Raw genomic sequence first — 21,553 nt, 5'->3', positions numbered from 1 at the left:
AAGAGTGTAACTTAAAACTAAGTTTTACCAAGTACTTTATCCGCTTTTTTTTTATGCTGAGCAATTTTTACTTTTTTTTCATTTTGTCCTTTGATTCTTTTTCTTTTCTTTTTTTGTGATGACTTTTGCGTTTTACAATCATGTTTTATTTAATTATTCTGCAGGATTTTGACAGGATTATGTTAGAGAATGTGATTTCCAAGATTATTATGGAATTTACATCAACCAAGGCTAAAAAGGCATACATGGAAAACATCCTGCAGCAAGTAGACGAGGAGATCGCAAAGAGGAATGACGTTATCACACAAAGTGAGGAAAGGATATTAAAGCGAGCATCACTAATTGAGAAGAAGCAAACGACAATTGATTCCTGCAACAAAAAACTGGAGAATCTCATCAACAAAGCTGGTGTAAGTCATTACACAAACATTTTTCGCTTTTCACTTTTTTTTTTCAGATGATTCGTATCAATCGAAAGAAATGAAACTGAAACTCTGATGAATTAACAAGAATTACTACACACCAACAGTTTTATTAGACATTAAAATACATTTATTGCTACCTTTTAGCATGCAAGGCAGCCATCTTTGTGTTATCAAAGTTCTGTAGAATTAGAAAACAAGAAAAGATATTTCATATTAACATTTAAAAACAGCTTTATTGGTTATCTTCGTTAGAAAGAATAAGAAAACGGGTTGTCGTGGAAAGTGTCACTCTGTAGAGATGTTGCTGATTATAGAGAGAAGAATTCATTTGTGTGTGTTGAAGTTATGGTTCATAGTCATAATGAATTTTTTTGTCTCCTAGAAGTAGGTAATAGAAACACAAAAGATTAGAGACAGTACTGTAGGATGAGAAAGAGAGTTTGTGTGTGTATTGCAATGAAGTCCATGTGTGGCGATAGCCATGTTGGCTTGTTTGTATGCACGTTTTAGTTGAACCCCGAGCTTGAAGGAGGAGTGAGTTCTGTTGAGCCCCAAGAAAGAAGTTGGGGGTGGACAGGTCCGTTCTACAAGTTGTTGTCCGTCCAAGATTTAGGAAGAAAAAGAGAGTATGTTGCTGGTTTAACCTTTTATAAACTCCGCCACATGACTGAACGCTAGTTTCTGATTGGACAAACCAGAAAGCAAGTGTATTCAAAATCTCCAGCCGCGAGAATTCGCTCCTACTTGTGTTTGTTGCAATTTCGTCTGCTACAGTTCTTTTAAGAGTTCTGTTGAAGGGAGATAATCCTGGAAGTTTATTAAAACACTCTTACTTTCTTTTTGTCATTTCTTTTGTAAATTTGTACAAAGAAAAAAGATGAAATTCATTGCCTTTACCTGTCTTTTTTTTTTTTTTTAAATTGATGTGAGTTATTAATGAAACAATTATTTAGCCATCACCAGTTTTGTATATATCACAGATGAGTGAATAGGTATTAACCAATTGAAATTTGATAGACACTCATAAATAAAACAGATGATTTTTTACATGGTTTTGACCTCTGTCAAGGTCATCTCTGACCCTAAGGTGTCATAAAATGCTTTGCCAATAATTGGCAAGTAATAAGAATGTGGAAAGTGTTGCATAGGTGATATTCATATTGATGAGGGGAAGACGTAGAAGAGAGAAGGAGAACGACATTTATACATTTTACTGACTGTGCTTCTTATAAAAATGTTTAGAGAGGAGGGTTATCAGTTCTTATGAAACAGGAGGGGACAGTCATTACTTAGATGGAGAGGGGGACACATTTAAATTTGGTAGAAAGATGACACAAGACGCAGGTACAAAATATGATATGTTCTTTTATTACATTCGACCGGTCACAATGATCATGACATCCAGGAATTCAAAGTCGACTACATGATTAAAACTTCCTCCCTCGCTTCCAAAGGGAGACCCTCCTCTGATTCGATCCAGACTCGACTCTGAACTCTGTCTCTCTCTGTCTAACTCATCTTCGACTCTAGCTCCTATATCAAGAATTTATTTCTGCCATGACGTCATACGCATGACCAAAAACGTGCTCGACCCACGTGGTCTGAACATGCATGGTTCGCACATGTCTGCAGACAAGAATTCTTACTAACCTATTTTTCGACCTAACATTTTTTCAGTATGTTTTTAATTTTCTATTGTTCGTTCTTCTAACTGACCTTATTTTAATTCCATTTTCATAAAAGAATTGAACAATCAACATATCTAAACTATTTTATGTGAAAACTGAACAATCGAAATTCTACATTCCACTTCTGACCCTATTTCTGAACCTTGCTTACAAAGTTCGAATCTCGGTCTATCTAATCTCATTTTCACTTATCTAATGTTTTTCTTACTTACAAGAAAAGGGAAACCTTTCTTGTAACAAAAGAACTTACATCAAATTTCTGGATGAATTTTTGTAAGCATAAGTTAGGTATGAATTCATATGCGCATAAGTCTAGTTAAGGGCATGTAGTGTTGTAAATGAATGAAGACGTAAAACAAACCTCTTTCCAAGGCTTTATTGAACAAAATTCACAGTTACTATAGCAAGAGAGAAAGAACTCAGTCTTTTAAAGAAAAAGGAATGCGTGCAAAATCATGTGGCAAGAAACTGAATTTGCATATCTTTCTTTTTTTCTTTTTTTTTTAATAGTAAGAACAAAACAATTTAAATGAAAATATTTTAAACAGTAAGAACAAAATAATTTAAATGAAAATATAACAGGGCATAAAAAGAAAAGCAAAATGACAGTTGTGTCTAACTATATAATGGTGGGTTTCATGAATTTCAATGAATTTCATGAATGGTGGATTTCGTGAACTCTTGTTACTTGTATGCAAATAAGATTTGAATAAAAAGCCTGGTTTCAGAGAAGGGAGATTTTTGGAGTCGTGAGTTTGGACTGCAGCATGTGTATGTAGAGTACTGAGACATTATGATTTTTTTAACTGTAAAAACCAAAACCACAGGTGTCACTCAAACTTTTTCATTCAAACACGGTCTTCGTTATTGTAATGGTTGTGTAAAATGGGGAAAAATGTGTTCTTCCACGTTGTTATTGAATTCAACACAAAAAGCAAATGGCTGCACCCATATCTCTGCTATATATAGCCATCATCATGGTTACTTCCTGTTCAGTGGAGATTTCTCCTTGTTACTTCTTTTTATCAAAGTCAGACACAACTCTTATACCTATACAGTTATGTAATATTTTAAGAATAAATTCCAGAATAATGGTAAAAGAAAATTTTTACTCTGGCTCTTTTGGGGGTCTATCTCATGAAATATTCAAGAGAATTTAATGTATAAATTCCTGAGATTCTATATATAGTGATCCGCTGATTGTTTTGCTGTATTAGAGCTATTCAATGTGGCTATATTAGCAAAATCTTCAATCTGAGATTGAAACCAACTGGTTTTGATAACAGATAGGCATATTATCCATTACGCAATCAGCATAAGCTTATTAAAGCGAATGAAATCTAAATGTTTATATTCAACATCTTCATCAACCAAGTTGAAGTCTTGTCGGACTCACAAGTAAAAAAATAAACATCTTTGATATTTTATTTTGTTGAGATTAGCAACATGTGAGTAGAGAATTTAAATTAATATCCCATAATAAAAAAAAAAATGCTGTATATTACTTTGCATGATAAAAAAACAAAAAAAAAAACATGCTAAACGGCCGCCAGATGACAAAGATAACATTATTGTTTGCATTATTTTAATTGTTCTGATCTTGGGTGTTATTGGCACAACGTTTCGGTCAATGAACCCTCTGATCATCGTCAAGTGTAAACTCCATGTTTTTTTTTCTCAACTAAAGAAAATGGGGTTAGCTCCAGAAATCGGACTTTTGGTTTGAGGGTGTGCCCGTAAATTATAAAAAAAAGTAAATTTTCAGGGTTAACTAGGATATTTTTTAAGACTTTCCTATAATTCAATTTTTAATTGAATCCTTCTGTTAATTGTCACTATTAGTGAAATTTTTTGTTACAAAACCGTGGACAGGCACCTTGCGTGTGTTTTCGTTTTTTCTAGAAAACACAGTGCAAGGGAGGCGACTCTAAGAAAAAAACGTTTTGGGGGATTATCTCCCTTTAGTTAGGCGTATTTTGTAGAAAGGTTAAAAAACGAAAGGAAGAACCCTTTTTTTTGGTTTGTTTTTTGTTTTTTCTCTTATTAAAACTGCACCACCTATAAAAACATAATGAGACATATATATATATATATATATATATATATATATATATATATATATATATATATATATATATATATATATATATATATATATCAAAAGTACAATTCCGAATCCCAGTCGAAATTATATAAAGGGTAGCTATCTCCGTGTTTGTATGAACAGCTAAAAATTAAAAACTACAAAACAAACACCCACAAAGTTGGTATTTTCTTTTTTGATCAGTGTTGCCATCGATGAATTGTATTTAAAAACTTTTTTAAATATATTTGCTTTTAGAGGATCAACTGGGCCAATTTTTGGCAGTGGCAGGAGGGGGGGGGGGCGTTTTTTTGTTTTTTTTATTTTTTTTTGTTTTTTTTTAGTGTTATTATTTAGTAAATTAAAAAGAAAAATGCATATTAATTCCACAATTATATTAAGAAGAGTTTTCTGTGTGTATGTCTAGCTAGAGGGGAATGGGTTGGGTGGAGGAATACGTGAGGAAATAAGAGAGAAAAATAGAGAGGAGGAGGGATAGAAGTTTTGCCCTGAGCAAGGTTGAGTAGCTTTGGTTTTGTCAGTTGTGTAGAATCAGTTTTACAGTGTTATTATTACTAGTTTAGAAAGATGACGATAACTCGTTTTTTGAGGAAGCTATTATATAAAGAAGAGTTGTATGTGTGTGTGTATGAATGTCCAGCTAGAGAGAAATGGGTTGAGTAGAGGAGAAAGAGGGTGTTATTGCTGTTGTTGTTGTACAGCATTCATTCTAGGCAGGTTGAACTGGCTTCTTCCAAAGGAGGAAATGTCAAGAGAATATAAATTCACAAGTGGTCCCTGATTTCCTGTAATGTTTAGTGCATTTTTTGGTTGGGAAGCCAGTATCTTCAGACAGCCTGTTCTGGTAGCACCAGATGTCCTCAGAAGTATTACCACTCTGGGACAAAGTGGACTTGGGGGCAATGGTAACTAAGGAGCAACTCCACATTCTCCACAGCCTCCAAATGGGGTCTCACTACTGGATGGTTTTTAAATACCCAGGACCAAAAGAGGGTGTTGAGGAAATAAAGATAGAGAGACAGATAGAGAGAAGTAGATAGAAGTTTTAATAGAAATAGGTCATACTTTTACCCCAGGCAACGCCACATAGCACTGCTAGTTCCTACTAAAGGTAAAAAGTATGTAAAGCAAAAATGAAAACTTACATTTTTGCACTGGTATCTTTCTTGTAAGGTGATGTGCTCACAAAGGCCGGTCGCCTTTGTAGGATGCGAATGCATTCTGGTGTTAATTCCTAACCATGTGTTGTTAAAAAAAGCTGTTGAAAGATCGTGTAAACAATCAGATTTTGCGATTTACCTTGTGTTATCAGGGCTTCTAGTCTCAAAAGAAAATAATTCTGTTGTATATAAACAGCGTCTATTTAACTGATGTCTCTCTAATGTTGTGATATATGCAGTGTGTGACGTCTCGTGGTTAAAACGTTCTTCTATTGTTGTATGTATGGGTGTTTTACATATGATAAAACAGTTCATTAACATTCATTCTGTGTAGCGCACAGGCAAAGAACTTTCCTCTCTCTGTTTTGTCTTCATCTTTTCTCATCATTCAAGTTCATTTCTCTCAGAAGGAAACTAAACAACAATAGGTTATATATTTAATATTAACTTTATTCTTAACTTCTTGTAGGAGTTGCAAGATAATTTTCTACATTATGCTAAAGTCGCGTTTCTCTCAGCTTCCAAAACATGGAGACGATATCTTTTGTGTTAACTTGTCTGATTTTTCTAGTCTCGCTCCATACTCTAAACTAAACTCATCATCGTCTCTAAAAATCTATCTCGTTACGTCATTAATTCACGTAAGATTAAGGTTACGTGATGTCATCACTCAAATCATCTCCATTGTTTTATCTTCTAACATTCTTATCTGTTTTAAAATTCCTGATACATTTCTACCATAATATTTTTATCTTAAAAATATCTTACGTTTTGATAATATTTTCAATATGAAATGATGAAATAATTTCTACTTAAAGGGAAATAACTCTGATTGTCCTCACAATTTTTTTTTTTTTTTTTTTTTTTTTTCATTTATCTTATTTCAGGGCATCGAACTTGGTCCTTTGGAATCGACGATAAAGTCTCTTAAGAAGTCGATCAAAGAACGCGAGCAAGAAAACAGCCAACAGCAGCAGATGTGGTTGCAAAAGCAGAATCGTTTGGTGCAGTTGATTAAAGAAAGAGACATGCAGTCGGAAGTTATGGACACTGCGAAAAAAGAAATGACCGTCCATTCACAGAAAAAGATGAGAATCGAAAGTAAGATGTCGAGATGTCTCTTTTCATTGATTGGTTTACATTTTTTAATTTTTATTTTCGTTTATTTGGCAAAAAATTAAAAAGAACGAGTCATGTAAAGAGACAGGTAGAAAATATTTCCATCCGCATCCAAATGTTTATTGAAGATTTAAACCTGCATACGGTAGTCATCGTCATGACTTCCAGTAGCAGGTTGTTCCACAGAGTAAAAACACAGACAAAAATGCTGCTTTTTTTATATTAAGTGACGAACGACTGCAGTTTGCTATTGGGGTCAAAAACTCTTTAAAAAATAGTTGTCTTGTTTTTTTAATCAATTCAGACAAGGCATGAAGCCACTTGATACCAGGAGCTAAAAAAACTTTTTTAATAGGTCAAAAACTAACAAGTGTTAGATGGACAGATTCTGGCCCAGAAAACAGCAATTCTTTCTCCTTTGTCAGAAACATGGAATGTGAGAACTGACAAGAATAAGGGAATTACATTCTCATTAATGATGGTGTACTCCACAATTATGTCTCCCTGCAGCATCCTCTTCTGTTTTTATATGATGTAACAAATACACCCTTTTTATTTCTCTTTTATTTTGCAGATAAAATCCACAAAGAAGAATCTGAAAGAATCGCTTTGGAACGAAGTTTGACCAATTGTCGAAATGACATCATCAAATTAAACGAATTGACCCATAAAGAAAATAAATTGGCTGAGAATTTTGAACAAAATAATATTCTTGTGGAAAATGATTTTATTCTGTCTCTTCAGGTAAAAAAAACCTCTGCTTTATTTTTTTTCATTTTTTGTTGAATCAAAGAAATTGGTGATTCTAAATTTCACTTTGAAATGTGTAAAAAAAAAAAAAAAAATGAAAAATCTGAATTTTGTAAATGTGATGTCAACATTTATTGAATTGTTAATGTGTGCGTGTGTGTCATTGTTAATATGTGCGTGTATCATGGATCTGATGCTGATGACACTAAATGTGGTTCAATTGTGTTGTGGACCACATGTACGAAGTACCTTCAATAAGTTTCCAGACTTTTTTCGTACGAGCACTTTTATTGAGAGTACACACATGAAATTCTAGTCCCCTTCAAAGTAATCTCCTCCGGCTGCAATGCACATGTTGTATCATACCACAACTTCTTGAAGACTCCATGGAAGTCCTCTTTCATCCCTTCAGTTGTCTTATAATGACAGCCTCTAAGATTTTCTTTAAGCTTAGGGAATAACCAAGAGCCACAGGGAGCAAGCTCTGGACTATAGGGAGGGTGAGGAACTGTCTTAATCCCCATCTTGGTCAAACAGTTTGTGACAAGAATAGGATGAAGTAAAGAATAGATACCCTGTAGCAGACGACGCCGCCTGGCGGTGCCAGGCGCACAATTCAACTAACACCGGTGATTCGACCTTGACATTGGCACAAGCACATGGCGTCAGTTGTTTTTAAACACGTCAAATAGCAAACATGCTCGAATATTCACCAGCATTTTTTAAAAAATATATTTACAAAACCTTTGAAGATTTAAAAGAAAAAGTATATATTTACAAAACATTTTTTTAAAATAAGTAACAAAACGAACGTATTTAAATAAAAGATATTTAAATAAACGGGTGTCTCTTTCTGTTTCGGATTTTTGCGACCAAGATTGATTTTTATGTGCCGTGTTTTATCTCGAAAAGAAAAAACACCTCGTCTTTTTTTTTGTTTTAAATAAAACTTTAATTTTAAAATTTCGATGTTTGAAAAACAGTCCATAATATATATTTCATTATAAAAGTTCTATTTTTGTTTGATAAAAAGAATAAAACAGTTAATAAAAAAAAAAACAGTCCATTAAGTTCAAATAAAGACTGTTTGAATAAAACTTATAAAAAAAGATATGAATAAAATAATATATTTTTTTATCTCGATTGTTTATACTTGTGATTTTATTATGCATAAAAAATTGCCTCGGCCTAAAAGGATTTCTCCTTCACTGACCACCGACATACATCGCACTGTAAATAAATATTGAATTGTATCAAAAACGCACAAAAAAGAAATGGCCACAACCGTATAGAATGAACCTTTTTTATAAGTTTTATTCAGTCTTTATTTGAACTTTTTTTTTTAATATTGCTTGCGAATATTCGTAAAAATGTAATATTTAAAAATATTATTTTGAAAATATATTAATTGTCGCTGAAGTTAATGTTTTAAAGAATAAATATTGAATTGTCTTAAAAACGCACACAGAACCCCCCAAAACACGGCACATAAAAATCAATCTTGGTCGCAAAAATCCAAAACAGAGACACCCGTTTATTTAAATATCTTTTATTTAAATACGTTCGTTTTGTTACTTATTTTAAAAAATGTTTTGTAAATATATACTTTTTCTTTTAAATCTTCAAAGGTTTTGTAAATATATTTTTAAAAAGATGCTGGTGAATATTCGAGCATGTTTGCTATTTGACGTGTTTAAAAACAACTGACGCCATGTGCTTGTGCCAATGTCAAGGTCGAATCACCGGTGTTAGTTGAATTGTGCGCCTGGCACCGCCAGGCGGCGTCGTCTGCTCGAGGGTATCTATTCTTTACTTCATCCCAAGAATAGAATTGTGGACTGGTGTATTCACACAAATCTTCTGCATCTTCAGTTCCTTGTGAATAATTGTGTGTACAGTTCCCACATTGACATCAAACTATACACTTATTATCTCTATAGACACACAACAGTTCTTATCAATGAAATTCTTTTTTTGGCTAATCAGCTTTGGTGTTCTGACTTCTTTACTCCTCCCACACATCTCATCATCTCTCACAGACTCCCTGGTTTCTTTAAATCTCTTATGCCACTCAAAAACTGATGCTTGATTTATGCAAGATGGTCCAAAAGCAGTCTGAAGCATTCCATACATTTCTGTGGCATTTTTTTCAAGTTTCAAACAGAATTTCATTGCATATCATTCTTATGAAGTGTCCTCACATCCAGATTGCATTTTTGAAATTCACAAGTTGTGACAATCAAGCTTTAGTAGGGTGTATTCCAATTCCTGCTGTACTTGTTAATTTGAACCTGAAATCATAAAACTTGATCAGTCATCTCATGCATAGCAATAATATACTGAATTTTCAAGAATCTACTACAATTTTAAATACCTGTATGAAAAAGGTCTAGAAAACTTATTGAAGACACCTTGTATTCCGACTGTCTTGTCAATTATTTTGCAACTATACCATTTGGAAACGATCTACAGAACTTTGGAGTTAACGCAATTTAGTCAGAGAATTGAGTAAGTAGCCGGACAACAATTTTTTTCTATCCAAAAACGTTGTTCTGTATCCGATTTAGATGGTGAGCAAGCAAGCTAGAATAAATGTTCACATACAGAAATGATAAAAGCATTTTTGTCTTAGAAAAAACACTTTATTATGACTGAACTAATATGGTGAATCCATTCCCTAATTAGAGTATAAAATTGGTTTAGAATCTCAAATTCTACATCCTTATCTGTTCACTTTTACCTTCAAATATTTCTCATCCGAAATCCATGTCACCTGACCAATTGAAAAAAAAAACTACAGATGAGCCAAAACTCACACATTACCCTTAAAGGTTCATAATTAAAAACAATATTTTTAAAGTGTAAATATTCGTACTTAACCTGAAAATACAATATAATTAGCAAAGTTTAACAATAAAGACATCATATTCCAAAAATTACGTAAATTGATTAAGCAGGTATTTTATTTATTATTTTTTTGCTAAAAAAACGTAAAGATATATTTATTTTATATATAGAAAATAAATTTTTTTTCATATATAGAAAATAAATATATTTTTACATTTTTTAGCGATTTTAATAGGAAATTGTAGCCATTAGAAGGCTGATTTTGATCTCGATAGTTCGAATTGAGTTGTCTCTCTCTTTTCATAATGTTTTATTAATTAAAATTGTGGTCTATTCTCTAACAAAAAAATAAGAACCTCAAATTCAACATCCTTGCGCTATTCAGTTACAGTTTTTTTTCTATTTTAGAAATATTTTTCAGACAAACCATCCCTCTTCACGTCACGTAACAAATCCAACAAACCACAATTTTACTGAGAGACTCATATTTAACGTTTAAACATTCATTTTGAATTTTTTTTTTTTTTCATAACTCAACCCAAGTTATCCAGAATTTACAAGTGTGCACACATAAGACATGACACCTCCAAATATTCTTTACCAAAACTTGTTAGGTGCCATAAGGGTGTGTATGTGTGTGCATGTGTGTATGTATGTGTTTGTGTGTATGTGTACGTATGTTTTTGTATGTTGTGTGATGCTGTGTGTTGCATAAGTATTGCATGTGTAGAAATGAAGGTGGATTTTTTTTTACTCATCTTCATCCCCAAAAAATTGCCATTTGGATGTAACGGGCGACTATTCAGGACCCCATCTAATAAGAAGCAATTCGAGGTAGTAAAATATTTTAGTAGAATATTCTGATTGTTCCTTCCTTCGTTAGTCTTAAACATAATTGAAAATAACATGTATTGCCTGGGTAAACAATTTATAAAGAGATTCTATTTTGTTTTATTTTGTTTCTGTTTTTTCTAGGAGGCAAAAATGGATTTGATTAATCTTGAAGAAAAACTAGAAAATCTTAAAAATGAAAAAGAAACACTTTTGCAAAATCTTGTTGATACAGAGTAAGTTATTTTTATTTTCCTTTCTCTTCTTCCATTCCATCTCATCCGATAATTCGTAACAAAGGATTTACACCTGTATCCATCAAAGAATCCATTTTATGCCCATTTTTACAATGACTTTTCCTATCTATTTATTTACTTTCTATACTGTAACATTTATTTTCAGACATCTTTTAGATCTTATTTATAGATTTCGTAACATGTATGCATAAATAATGAAGCTTATCCTCTATTAAGACAGGAGGGAGAAAGTATTATATTCCCGTCTACAAAGTTTCCTCACTTTGCAAACGTCGTCACTTGTCGAAACACTGAAAAAAAAATGTAAATTTTATCGTTTTTTTTTCTTTTAGTGTTAAATTTTCAGAATTTATTTCCAGACATCTTTTAGATCTTATTTATAGATTTCGTAACATGTATGCATAAATAATGAAGCTTATCCTCTATTAAGACAGGAGGGAGAAAGTATTATATTCCCGTTTACAAAGTTTCCTCACTTTGCAAACGTCCTCACTTGTCGAAACATTGAAAAACAATGTAAATTTTATCGTTTTTTTTTTCTTTTAGTGTTAAATTTTCAGAATTTATTTTCAGACATCTTCCAGGCTTTATTTTTAGATCTTATTTATAGATTTCTCAAACATTGAAGAATTCCAGCTACTCTTGAAATAAATTTGTTGTCATGGAAGAACCTGTCACTCGTAGCATTGAGCTATGATCCATTATAAATACGACTCCACACAGCAAACTACGGGGTTGAGTTTACTACAGAAAGACAAGTAGACGTATTGACGTTTCTATGCTCGACTCTCACAGTGTTTATTGTGTGAACCAGTGGCGTAATAGAGGCGTGGTCCACCCTGAGCAGCATTTTAAGGGGGTGAAAATATAAAAAATTAAAATAATAAAAGGCTAAAAAAAAATCTTAAATGTCATACCAAAATGAGTTTTTATGGTCCTAATATGTTTTTTGTGTTTTACGTGTGTAATACTGATTTTAAACAGATTTTATATCCTTGGTTGCAATGCTATGAAAATAAATATTTTGAGGATTTTCTGGAATTTCGAAGGTTAACCGATTATCAACGGATAGCAAAAATAGTTCCTACGCCACTGGTGTGGACCCTTGATATTTGTACTTTTATCACAATAAACCTTATTAGTTGATTCGTTGTTTCCATCGACTCATTTGTTTGTATCATATTTTCATGACACAACAAAGATGAATGTGATTTTCGTCGTTCATTTTTGCAAAACAAATTAATTTTTATGTTCTTTGTATTCAATGTAGTTACTTCCACTCTCCCTCCTCCTCCTCCTCCTCCTCCTCCTCCTCCTCCTCCTTTTACTCTCTTCTTCCCCTCAATCCCCTCCCCTGGAGCTACCAGATAAGGCTGTGTGAAGATATCAGCTTCCTGACTTAAATGCACCAAACATTGACGTTATTGTATTTTTTTTCCTTTTCCTTTGCAAAACTCAATCATGTTCTGCAAAATCAAAAACAAAAAAATAACCAAACCAGAGACCATGAACAAATATATGACGATATAAAGAACTTGAAGCCTAAAAACGTTCATCCAATGACCGGATTTGGTATTAAATAACCTCTAAAAGGGTTGATATGCCGTAAAACAAGACAACCAAACCAAACACCATAGATAAATATTTTAAGATATATAGAACTTGAAGCATAAAAACTTTTTTCCCCAAAATGACCAGATTCGGCATTAAATAATCTGAAGAGGGTTGATACATCGTAAAACAACCCCACCAAACCATTCCCCCCTTTCTCTTTCCTTCATCTCCTCCTTCCTTCATTCATTCATTCCTTCAATCACTCTAATCCATATTAAATCAAGGTCGATTCTTGCAAATCAAAATTTAACATAGAGAGTCTCTCCTCATCAAAAATCTCACATCTCTTGAACGTTGTTAAAATATACAAAGGTGAAATAGTGGTACCTCTAAAGGTCTTAATTTATCTATGGCCCTTGGTGTGAGATGATGTTGTAGGCGCCTGAATGATGCCAAATGTCTTTGATTGTAGTCAGCAGATAATGTTATGGGAACGGAAGATCCAATTGGTGAGAGAGACACGTGCGGCAGTTGACACAGATTTTGAGCAAGGCGAGGTTAGCGTGATGAAGTCAGAAATCCATCGTATGGAAGTCCGCTATAAGCAGTTGATACGACAACAGAATAAAATGATTCAAGAAACAGAAAACTATTTGAATCGGTAAGGAATCTAGTTTTTTTTTTTAAACTCACATTCACCCCTAACAAGGCATATCGTCATTTGGACATAAACGGCTACTATTTAGAACCATGCCTGGGGTCGATCTGGCTGAAATTTTGTATATATCTTTAGTATGATAAGATGCAGCAAATGAAGCATTATGGTATCCGTTCGATGCACAGTTAGGATTAATAGATTTAATGCAAACATAAATACAAATTTAACCGTATTCAACCATCAATTCGACACAAAGCACTCATTCTAAGTCAACATTTGCTCGTTTTTAATGAACTAAAAAGTCTAGTTTTTTTTTATTTATTATTCAGGATGGAATTTTTTAAAAGATATAAATTTTTGTACATAAACAAAAGCCTAAACAGTAAATCCAATCGAAATCTAATTGAAATATTTTAACTAAAACTTAATTTGATTTTCTTGTACCATAAATTCTGGTGCTAGTTTGGATCATCTGTTTCCATTGTAAACATTGCAGATATCGTCGCCATTTTTTTTTTTTTTTTTTTTTTTTTTTTTTTTCAGAAAGAATTTCAAATAATAACTGTGTGATGAAAAATATTTGCTAAATTTATTTACATTATTTAAGGGTGGACGTTTTTTTTTACCATTTCTAGCAAAGAGTTGTGATTAAATAATTAATTCTTGAATTTAATTCTTAACATATAGTCATATGGTAAATAAAATTTAAAAAATAAATACATACCCAACAATGCTACCACCATCTTTAATGTTTCCATTTTTATTAAATAATTATCTGTTAATTATCCAATGAAAATTAACCATGAATCTCTGTAAGCTTCTCTTAGTGAAATCAATTATCGGGTTGGATAGACTATGTAATCAATGAAATCGATTGAAATTTATAAGTTTTGTAATCCACCAAGTAGGAAGAATCAACTTAATAATTAAATTAAAGAATATTAACTTAAAATTGTAATTCTTTGTCTTTTCTTCAAAGTCGTGAAAGCATTGCTGTCAAGGGTCAAGCTCGATTGAATAAGAAAGTGTTTACAAAAGGCAACCTCACCAACAAGTTGAGAGATTTGAAGAAGGAAATCAAGCAGTCGACTCAGGTAAAACAACAAAAACATTGACAGATTTGGATTCAATCTTTTCTTAAAATACACAAAGGAAAAGCATCAAATTAGTCGCTTGTTTTTCAAATGAGGAATTTGTCATAGTGATTGGAAGTCATTACAATTGTTGGATCTCCCATCACTCAGATTCAAGGGGAACCAAATTATTATATTACTTGTTTTGATCAAACTATTGTTCTCATCTTGAATGTTCTTTGTGCCACGTTTTGGTCGATGTAGTCTTCGACCTTCGCCAATGGTAAAAGGGAGATAATCCCCTGTCAAACTTTATTAGAATTACCTCCCTTTGTTAACCAAACACACATACGAAACTGCAGTGAAAAAAAAGAAACAACTCCAAGACTATGAAACCAATTACTGAGCCAGTAACTTTTCTTTTTTCTTTTCCAAGATAGTGACCATATCCCTGATGACGGTCGAAGACTATATCAATGGAAACGTTGCAGAAATAACACTTAAGATGAGAGCAATAGTCCAATCAAAACAAGTAATACAAACAATCAGCCGTCATCTCAAAAATTCAGAATTGTAATATCAAATTATAGTTTTATTTGTAACTTTTGTAAAGCTGTTGCTAATTAAATGATAAAGGAAAATCATATTACTGTGTGTTTGTCTAAAAGTCAGAAAACTTATTTATGTTTCGCTCAAATTAGACCAGATTGTGCACTGACATGAGTTTTCTGAGCCTTACTACTTCCATTCTGGTTTGTGCCAAATTGGAAGTGAGTGTTTTGTTTGTGAAAACATCACAAGAAGATTACTGTACAGGACGAACGGGCATCCTCTATCTTTTTTTTTTTTTTTACAACAGAATTCCTATGTATTTCCTTCTCCACGGTTGGAGAACTCTAACTACCCCTTATATAGTAACTCATCAAAACAAGATGGCGACCGAATTTGACCTGATATCATGTGATTTCGCTTATTCAGATAATATTGACACATTTCAACCATGCTTTTTTCAAGTTTGCATGTGTAATACTAAATGGATGTTAAATCGAAAATTATAAATATATAAGAAAGACAACATGAATCGATATTTGATGTGTACATAATTTTTTCTCAGATTTTGCTCTGGTCGCAACCTTTAACGTTTGCCGTATTCTTCTGTTAAATATTTTCTCAGTCGATTGAACAGAAAAATCTTTAAAATTTGGGGAACAAAAAAAATAATTTTGTTATTTTCAGGATGCAAAGACTCTCGGTGTCGAAACGAAGAATCTTCAGGCGAAGCAAAATCTGTGTGGTGAAGAGTTAGAAAATTTCCAAGAGAATTCTCTCACTCTCAAATCCAAAGTCGACAATGTAGAGGAGGAATTAAAAAACAAATTAAACAACAAATACAAAGTGAGTTGCTTCTTTGCTTCTTTTTTTTCCTTTTCTTTTTTCTTCTTTTGCCCTAAAGACTGGGTCTGTAGAATACGCTGATTACACCTAGACAAACGTCCCCCTGCTCCCCAACATTGAGAACTACCTGTTGACTATGCATGATAATTCTTGCTGCCTAGGAACAGAATTCTGATGGCTAATCACCTAATTAGAAAACTAAAAGGCTATTAGTTACAACACACCATTTTGACCGTCACTTGGACAAGAAAAACTCGATCAGCTGATCCACGAGATATAATGTATGACTAACGGACCATTAATAATAACCCTTATTCCAAAATATAAGATGGAAAGTAATAACAACGTTACATGTTATAAGTAATAACAACGTTACATTTTATAAGTAATAACGTTACATTTTAAAAGTAATAACAGCGTTACATTTTAAAACTAATAACAATGTTACATTTTAAAAGTGATAACGTTACATTTTAAAAGTAATAACAATGTTTCATTTTAAAAGTAATAACAATGTTACATTTTAAAAGTAATAACAATGTTTCATTTTAAAAGTAATAACAATGTTGCATTTTAAAAGTAATAACAACGTTACATTTTAAAAGTAATAACAACGTTACATTTTAAAAGTAATAACAATATTTCATTTTAAAAGTAATAACAATGGTTCATTTTAAAAGTAATAACAATGTTACATTTTAAAAGTAATAACAACGTTACATTTTAAAAGTAATAACAATGTTGCATTTTAAAAGTAATAACAACGTTACATTTTAAAAGTAATAACAACGTTACATTTTAAAAGTAATAACGTTACATTTTAAACGTAATAACAATATTTCATTTTAAAAGTAATAACAATGGTTCATTTTAAAAGTAATAACAATGTTACATTTTAAAAGTAATAACAACGTTACATTTTAAAAGTAATAACAATGTTGCATTTTAAAAGTAATAACAACGTTACATTTTAAAAGTAATAACAACGTTACATTTTAAACGTAATAACAATATTTCATTTTAAAAGTAATAACAATGGTTCATTTTAAAAGTAATAACAATGTTACATTTTAAAAGTAATAACAACGTTACATTTTAAAAGTAATAACAATGTTGCATTTTAAAAGTAATAACAACGTTACATTTTAAAAGTAATAACAACGTTACATTTTAAAAGTAACAACAATGTTTCATTTTAAAAGTAATAACGTTACATTTTTTCTTTACAAAAGAGTCACCACTTACTGAGGCCTGGAGTCCACTCAAGGATAAGGGTTAATAAGTGTACAGTAGTCAATGGGAAAATGTTGTGGTAACTGTTGGTAGTGGGAATTGGGTAAATTGGATTACTTAAGGGGACGACTCATCAAGAATTTGTTCACATTGGACTTAAAGACAACCATATTGAAGTTGGAAAGTAGGGAAACGGAACAGAGTTTCATAGGCGTGCAGTTTTAAGAAAGCTTTGTTCATAGAATCTACATTTAGGTTTAGGCATAGATAAAGAGTGGAGGAAATTATTGATTGTGGTTTCAGATAGACGAGTGTTTTTCATGACAGTCAAGTCAGGAGAGACCATAAATTGGAGCTCAGACAAGCACTTGCCATGAAAATAAGGATAAAGTAGAAACAGGCTCGCAACGTCTCTTCTGTGGGAAAGAGGTTACAGGGAAGAGAAAAGGCCATCCCCCACTAAGCTACAAAGTCTATTTTGAACTCTGTCAAGGCAGGATAAAATGCTTCTAGCAGCTCCTGCCCAGATGTGGCAGCAGTACTTCATCCTTGGACATACTTGGCTCTTATACAGGTAGAGAATTGCATCAACAACGAGATATCTACTGGAGTGGTAGAACGATCCCACCATTTTCCCAGCAGTCTTAGCAACAGATTTGATGTACATGTTCCATCTCAGATCAGGAGTAAAGGTCAGACCTAGAAGCTTGTTAAAACATGAAGTTTCTCCAAGACGAGAGCCATTCATTTCAATTGATGCCATACGGGGATAAGAGCATTGACGATGGAAAGATAGAAGTTTTGTTTTAGATGCATTAAAATTAATCAGCCACCTCTTTCTCTATTGTACCATGTGATCAAGATCAGAGGAGAGAGAATCAGAGAGCATTAATACTGTGAACTTCTGATTTCTGCCCCTTAACCACTACTTTATGAACCTATCAGAGAGAAATGATTTCATAATTGAAAAAATATTTCAAGCTATACTGTAGTTGGAGACATTGCAGAGTAGACCATTATGCCATATCCTATCAAAGGCCTTTGGTATGTTAAGAAAGGAAGCCGCCATCGAGAGATTTGCTAGTCCTAAAAAAATTAATAACAATGTTGCATTTTTACAGTAATAAAAACGTTACATAACTTTATATTTTAATAGTAATTACAACGTTATACACCTAAAGTACTATTAAAATGACTCACTGTTATGTGCAGTAATTCTTTTGAAATACTGTATACATAATCAAATTCAAAGATCCACATTCTTTTTCACCTTCTGACCTTGTGTCACATCTTTCTGTAGTGGGAAGGAAGTTAATAACACATGAAAGCGTCTGTCTTTCAGTTGTCGCTACAAATCTTAACCATCAGTGGTTATTCAGGTCATGTTATCTGTCCAAGGTCATCATGTAGTTATGTCTACTAACAAAAATGGTGACAATTTAGTTTGCAAATATAGAGAAAAAAAAATAACAATGGTTTTATTTACATACAAAATCATGGTGATCAATTCTGTGCAAGTCTGACTCTCAAACCAGTTTTCAGACATTCACGTTGTGTCTTCTCTTTCAGTTTAAATGAATAAATGCATAATTTATTTTCATTTATTACACTTGAATTAAAATTAAAATCACTCACGATTATTTGCATCAATAATATAACACAGTCTTTTGAAATACTGTATACATAGTAGAGACCAAAAACATTCGTATATGCATAAGTTTTTTAACAATTTATAATAAATTAATGTTTGGTATTATTTATTTGTAATTTTATTGTTTTGTTTTCGTATATATGTGCAATAGTGTTGTTAATCTCAACAGTAATCAATTAAAGTGATTTAATAAAGGAAAAGGATGAATTACCAAAACTTTTCTTAAAATATTATGTCCATTAATTTTCGGGGGAGGTAATTTAAATGGGAACTATTAGACTTTTAAATTACAATAGATTTATATTATTGATAGCAGATAGTTTTTGCTTGTCTATTATATAAAGGAAAGTCATACTCCTATCTGTGTGTCCAGCTACGAATCAGAAACTACATAAAACATACTTGCTTCATTGAATTTAACGTGACCTAAATTTAACTAAATTTGACTTAGGAATACCTGTGATCTGTGACGCATGAGGCGATCAAATAATCCTCCATATTTGGTCTGTAACCAGATCCACAGTATCCTTCCAACTTCTGCTCGTTGCCTGCACATCTCTCTTGATTATTTGCTCCCAGTCCATTTTTGATCTACTCTGAATGCACAGAATATAAAAATCATGACGTACTGTGATGTCTGATATCAAATCAGTTATCGTACATGCAAGATTCAGATATAATGTACACTGTCAAGACCAAAGTTGCAGAATATGCAAAAGATAAAATCTACAGGCCAATGCCAAATAATTCTTTCTTCCTGTGTATTTTTTTGTTCGGGGTCATGGACAGAAGTTAAAAATCACACACATATACAGAATGTGTAAGGATGTATGTTGCTTTATTTTATTATTCTTTTTTATTTTTGAATGGTAGCTCCTATAATTTCACAGTTGATCTAGATGTGTTTATTTTCCTATATGTATATATGTGTTGTCAATATTAACAGTAATTAAAGTAATTTAATACAAAAAAAAAGGATAAATCACCAAAACTTATCACACCTAAATTACCATTAAAACAGCTCACTATCATTCACATCAATTGTTTTGAAATGTTGTAAACATAGCAAAATGCAAAAATCCAAATACATTTGCATTTTTATGCCTAATTTGCAGAACTATTTTTTAAACAGTCCATAATAAATTAATGTTTGCTGTTATTCATTTATAATTTTATTGTCCTATTTTTCGTTATATCATTTCTGGATAATTTTTGTATGTTTATATCATATGACATTTGTTTTTTTTGTTTGTTTGTTTTTTTTTTTTGTTTTTTTGTATCTCTATCACATTTAACATTATTTTTCTTTTCATTTCATTGTTATTATCTTTGCGGTGCCAGAGTTTGCTGTTTTTAGTCACAGAGCAGCAGAAAAGCAAATATTTACAGCACATAAAAGATCGAAAGTACAAACTCCTCTACAAGAAGAATTCGTCCCGATTTAATGAAATCAAAAATCAGTCGAATCAAATCCACGCACTGATGGCAATTGTGGATCAACTGAAACAAGAATATCCGAGTTTGCTACTCAGTCTCGAGAAAGTGAGTTTAGCGCTTCAAGATATCGATGAAAAATATGCCGATCTTTCGTTGGAAGAAGAGGAAGAAGGAAAAGAAGGAAAAGGAGTTTTGGAAGAAAATGCTTAACAAAAACAAAATACAATTTTTTGTCTGCGATTTTCTTCTAACGTCAAACATTTTTATTTTTTAAAATAAAACTGAATTTCAGATTGAATTTCATTTCATTTTTTCTTTGTTCTGAGTGAAACAATAATTTGAAATAATGTTTCTGAAATTTTTAGCTGAGGATTAATAATTTATATTTGAATAATTATATTTATTTGGACTACTGTTCTCATCTAGAGTTTTATTCTCTGTTTCGGCTGATGTGACCTCTGGACTTCTTCAGGTGTATTTTGTCGAACTTGGGAATCTGTACAAAATTTCGAACAAAACCCTTTATTTAATTCACGGGATTAGCATACTCTCCTTCCATCAGCCATGACCAGATCAAAAAATCAAATAATTAAATAATTCATAATCGTTCAACAATTCAACGACAATCAAGATCAAAGGTTAAATAAACCGAAACATTGTGGGGAGAACACTCAAGATGAGAACAGTAATCTAAAGAATCCAAATGATACAAATACTTTGAAATGTGATTATTTTTAGCTGATTATTTTATTTTCCATCGGAGGATTTTCAATATATGATTATCTCTGCTGATTTTTGACTGGTTCAACCAAATTTTGAGTTGAGCTTTTTCTTCTGTTATGTGTTTTTGAACAATAAAAATTTAAAACAAATCCAGATTAAACTACACGCCTGTGGAACTCTGTTTCGTCTGCCTGCTTCCCACCGGACTACAACTTGGATGTCTTCAAGTCCAATGTTAACAAATTCCTAATGAACCACCCCCTTAAGTAAACACTTCATCAAATCTCCACACTAACATAATGTACTTGCAATAACCCTTATCCCTGAGTGGCTTCCGGGCCTTGATAAGTGGTGATCACTGTGTAAAAAAAAAAAAAAAAAAAAAACTACATTTCTCTGATGCTCCTGCATATAGTCTTAGAAGTCATCAATTATTTATTTATTTTTTTTGTAGAGGTCAGATTCTATTGGAAGATCGACGAATGATCACTTTTGGTAATTTTATGGTAGATTTGCAGAAATAATGGATCACCTATCCTTTCGATTCATGGCCAAGTTAGAGGAGATATACTGCTATCATTTAAAGATATTATTATTATTATTATTATTATTATTATTATTATTATTATTATTCAATTTGTGTAGCAT

General features: G+C 32.1%; 1 protein-coding gene across 1 annotated transcript in view; it reads left to right on the top strand.

Annotated features, from left to right (window-relative positions):
• Positions 1 to 20,480, top strand: part of LOC145300966 (coiled-coil domain-containing protein 40-like) — a 79,241-nt gene extending 58,761 nt beyond the window's left edge. The window contains exons 11-18 of the mRNA XM_080144532.1: positions 165 to 410; positions 6,265 to 6,478; positions 7,071 to 7,240; positions 11,069 to 11,160; positions 13,208 to 13,396; positions 14,373 to 14,487; positions 15,703 to 15,861; positions 20,087 to 20,480. Coding sequence (XP_080000658.1) covers positions 165 to 410; positions 6,265 to 6,478; positions 7,071 to 7,240; positions 11,069 to 11,160; positions 13,208 to 13,396; positions 14,373 to 14,487; positions 15,703 to 15,861; positions 20,087 to 20,392 — 1,491 coding nt within the window. The 3' untranslated portion in view covers positions 20,393 to 20,480. The remainder of the gene's footprint in view (positions 1 to 164; positions 411 to 6,264; positions 6,479 to 7,070; positions 7,241 to 11,068; positions 11,161 to 13,207; positions 13,397 to 14,372; positions 14,488 to 15,702; positions 15,862 to 20,086) is intronic.
• The last annotated feature ends 1,073 nt before the right edge of the window (positions 20,481 to 21,553 follow it).

The sequence above is a fragment of the Euprymna scolopes genome, chromosome 2 (genome assembly GCF_053919585.1).
Source record: "Euprymna scolopes isolate OS-2025 chromosome 2, ASM5391958v1, whole genome shotgun sequence".
NCBI classification, from domain to species: Eukaryota; Metazoa; Mollusca; class Cephalopoda; order Sepiida; family Sepiolidae; genus Euprymna; species Euprymna scolopes.
The sequence above is the reverse complement of the archived record's forward strand: the minus strand, read 5'-3'. Positions and strand labels throughout refer to the sequence as shown.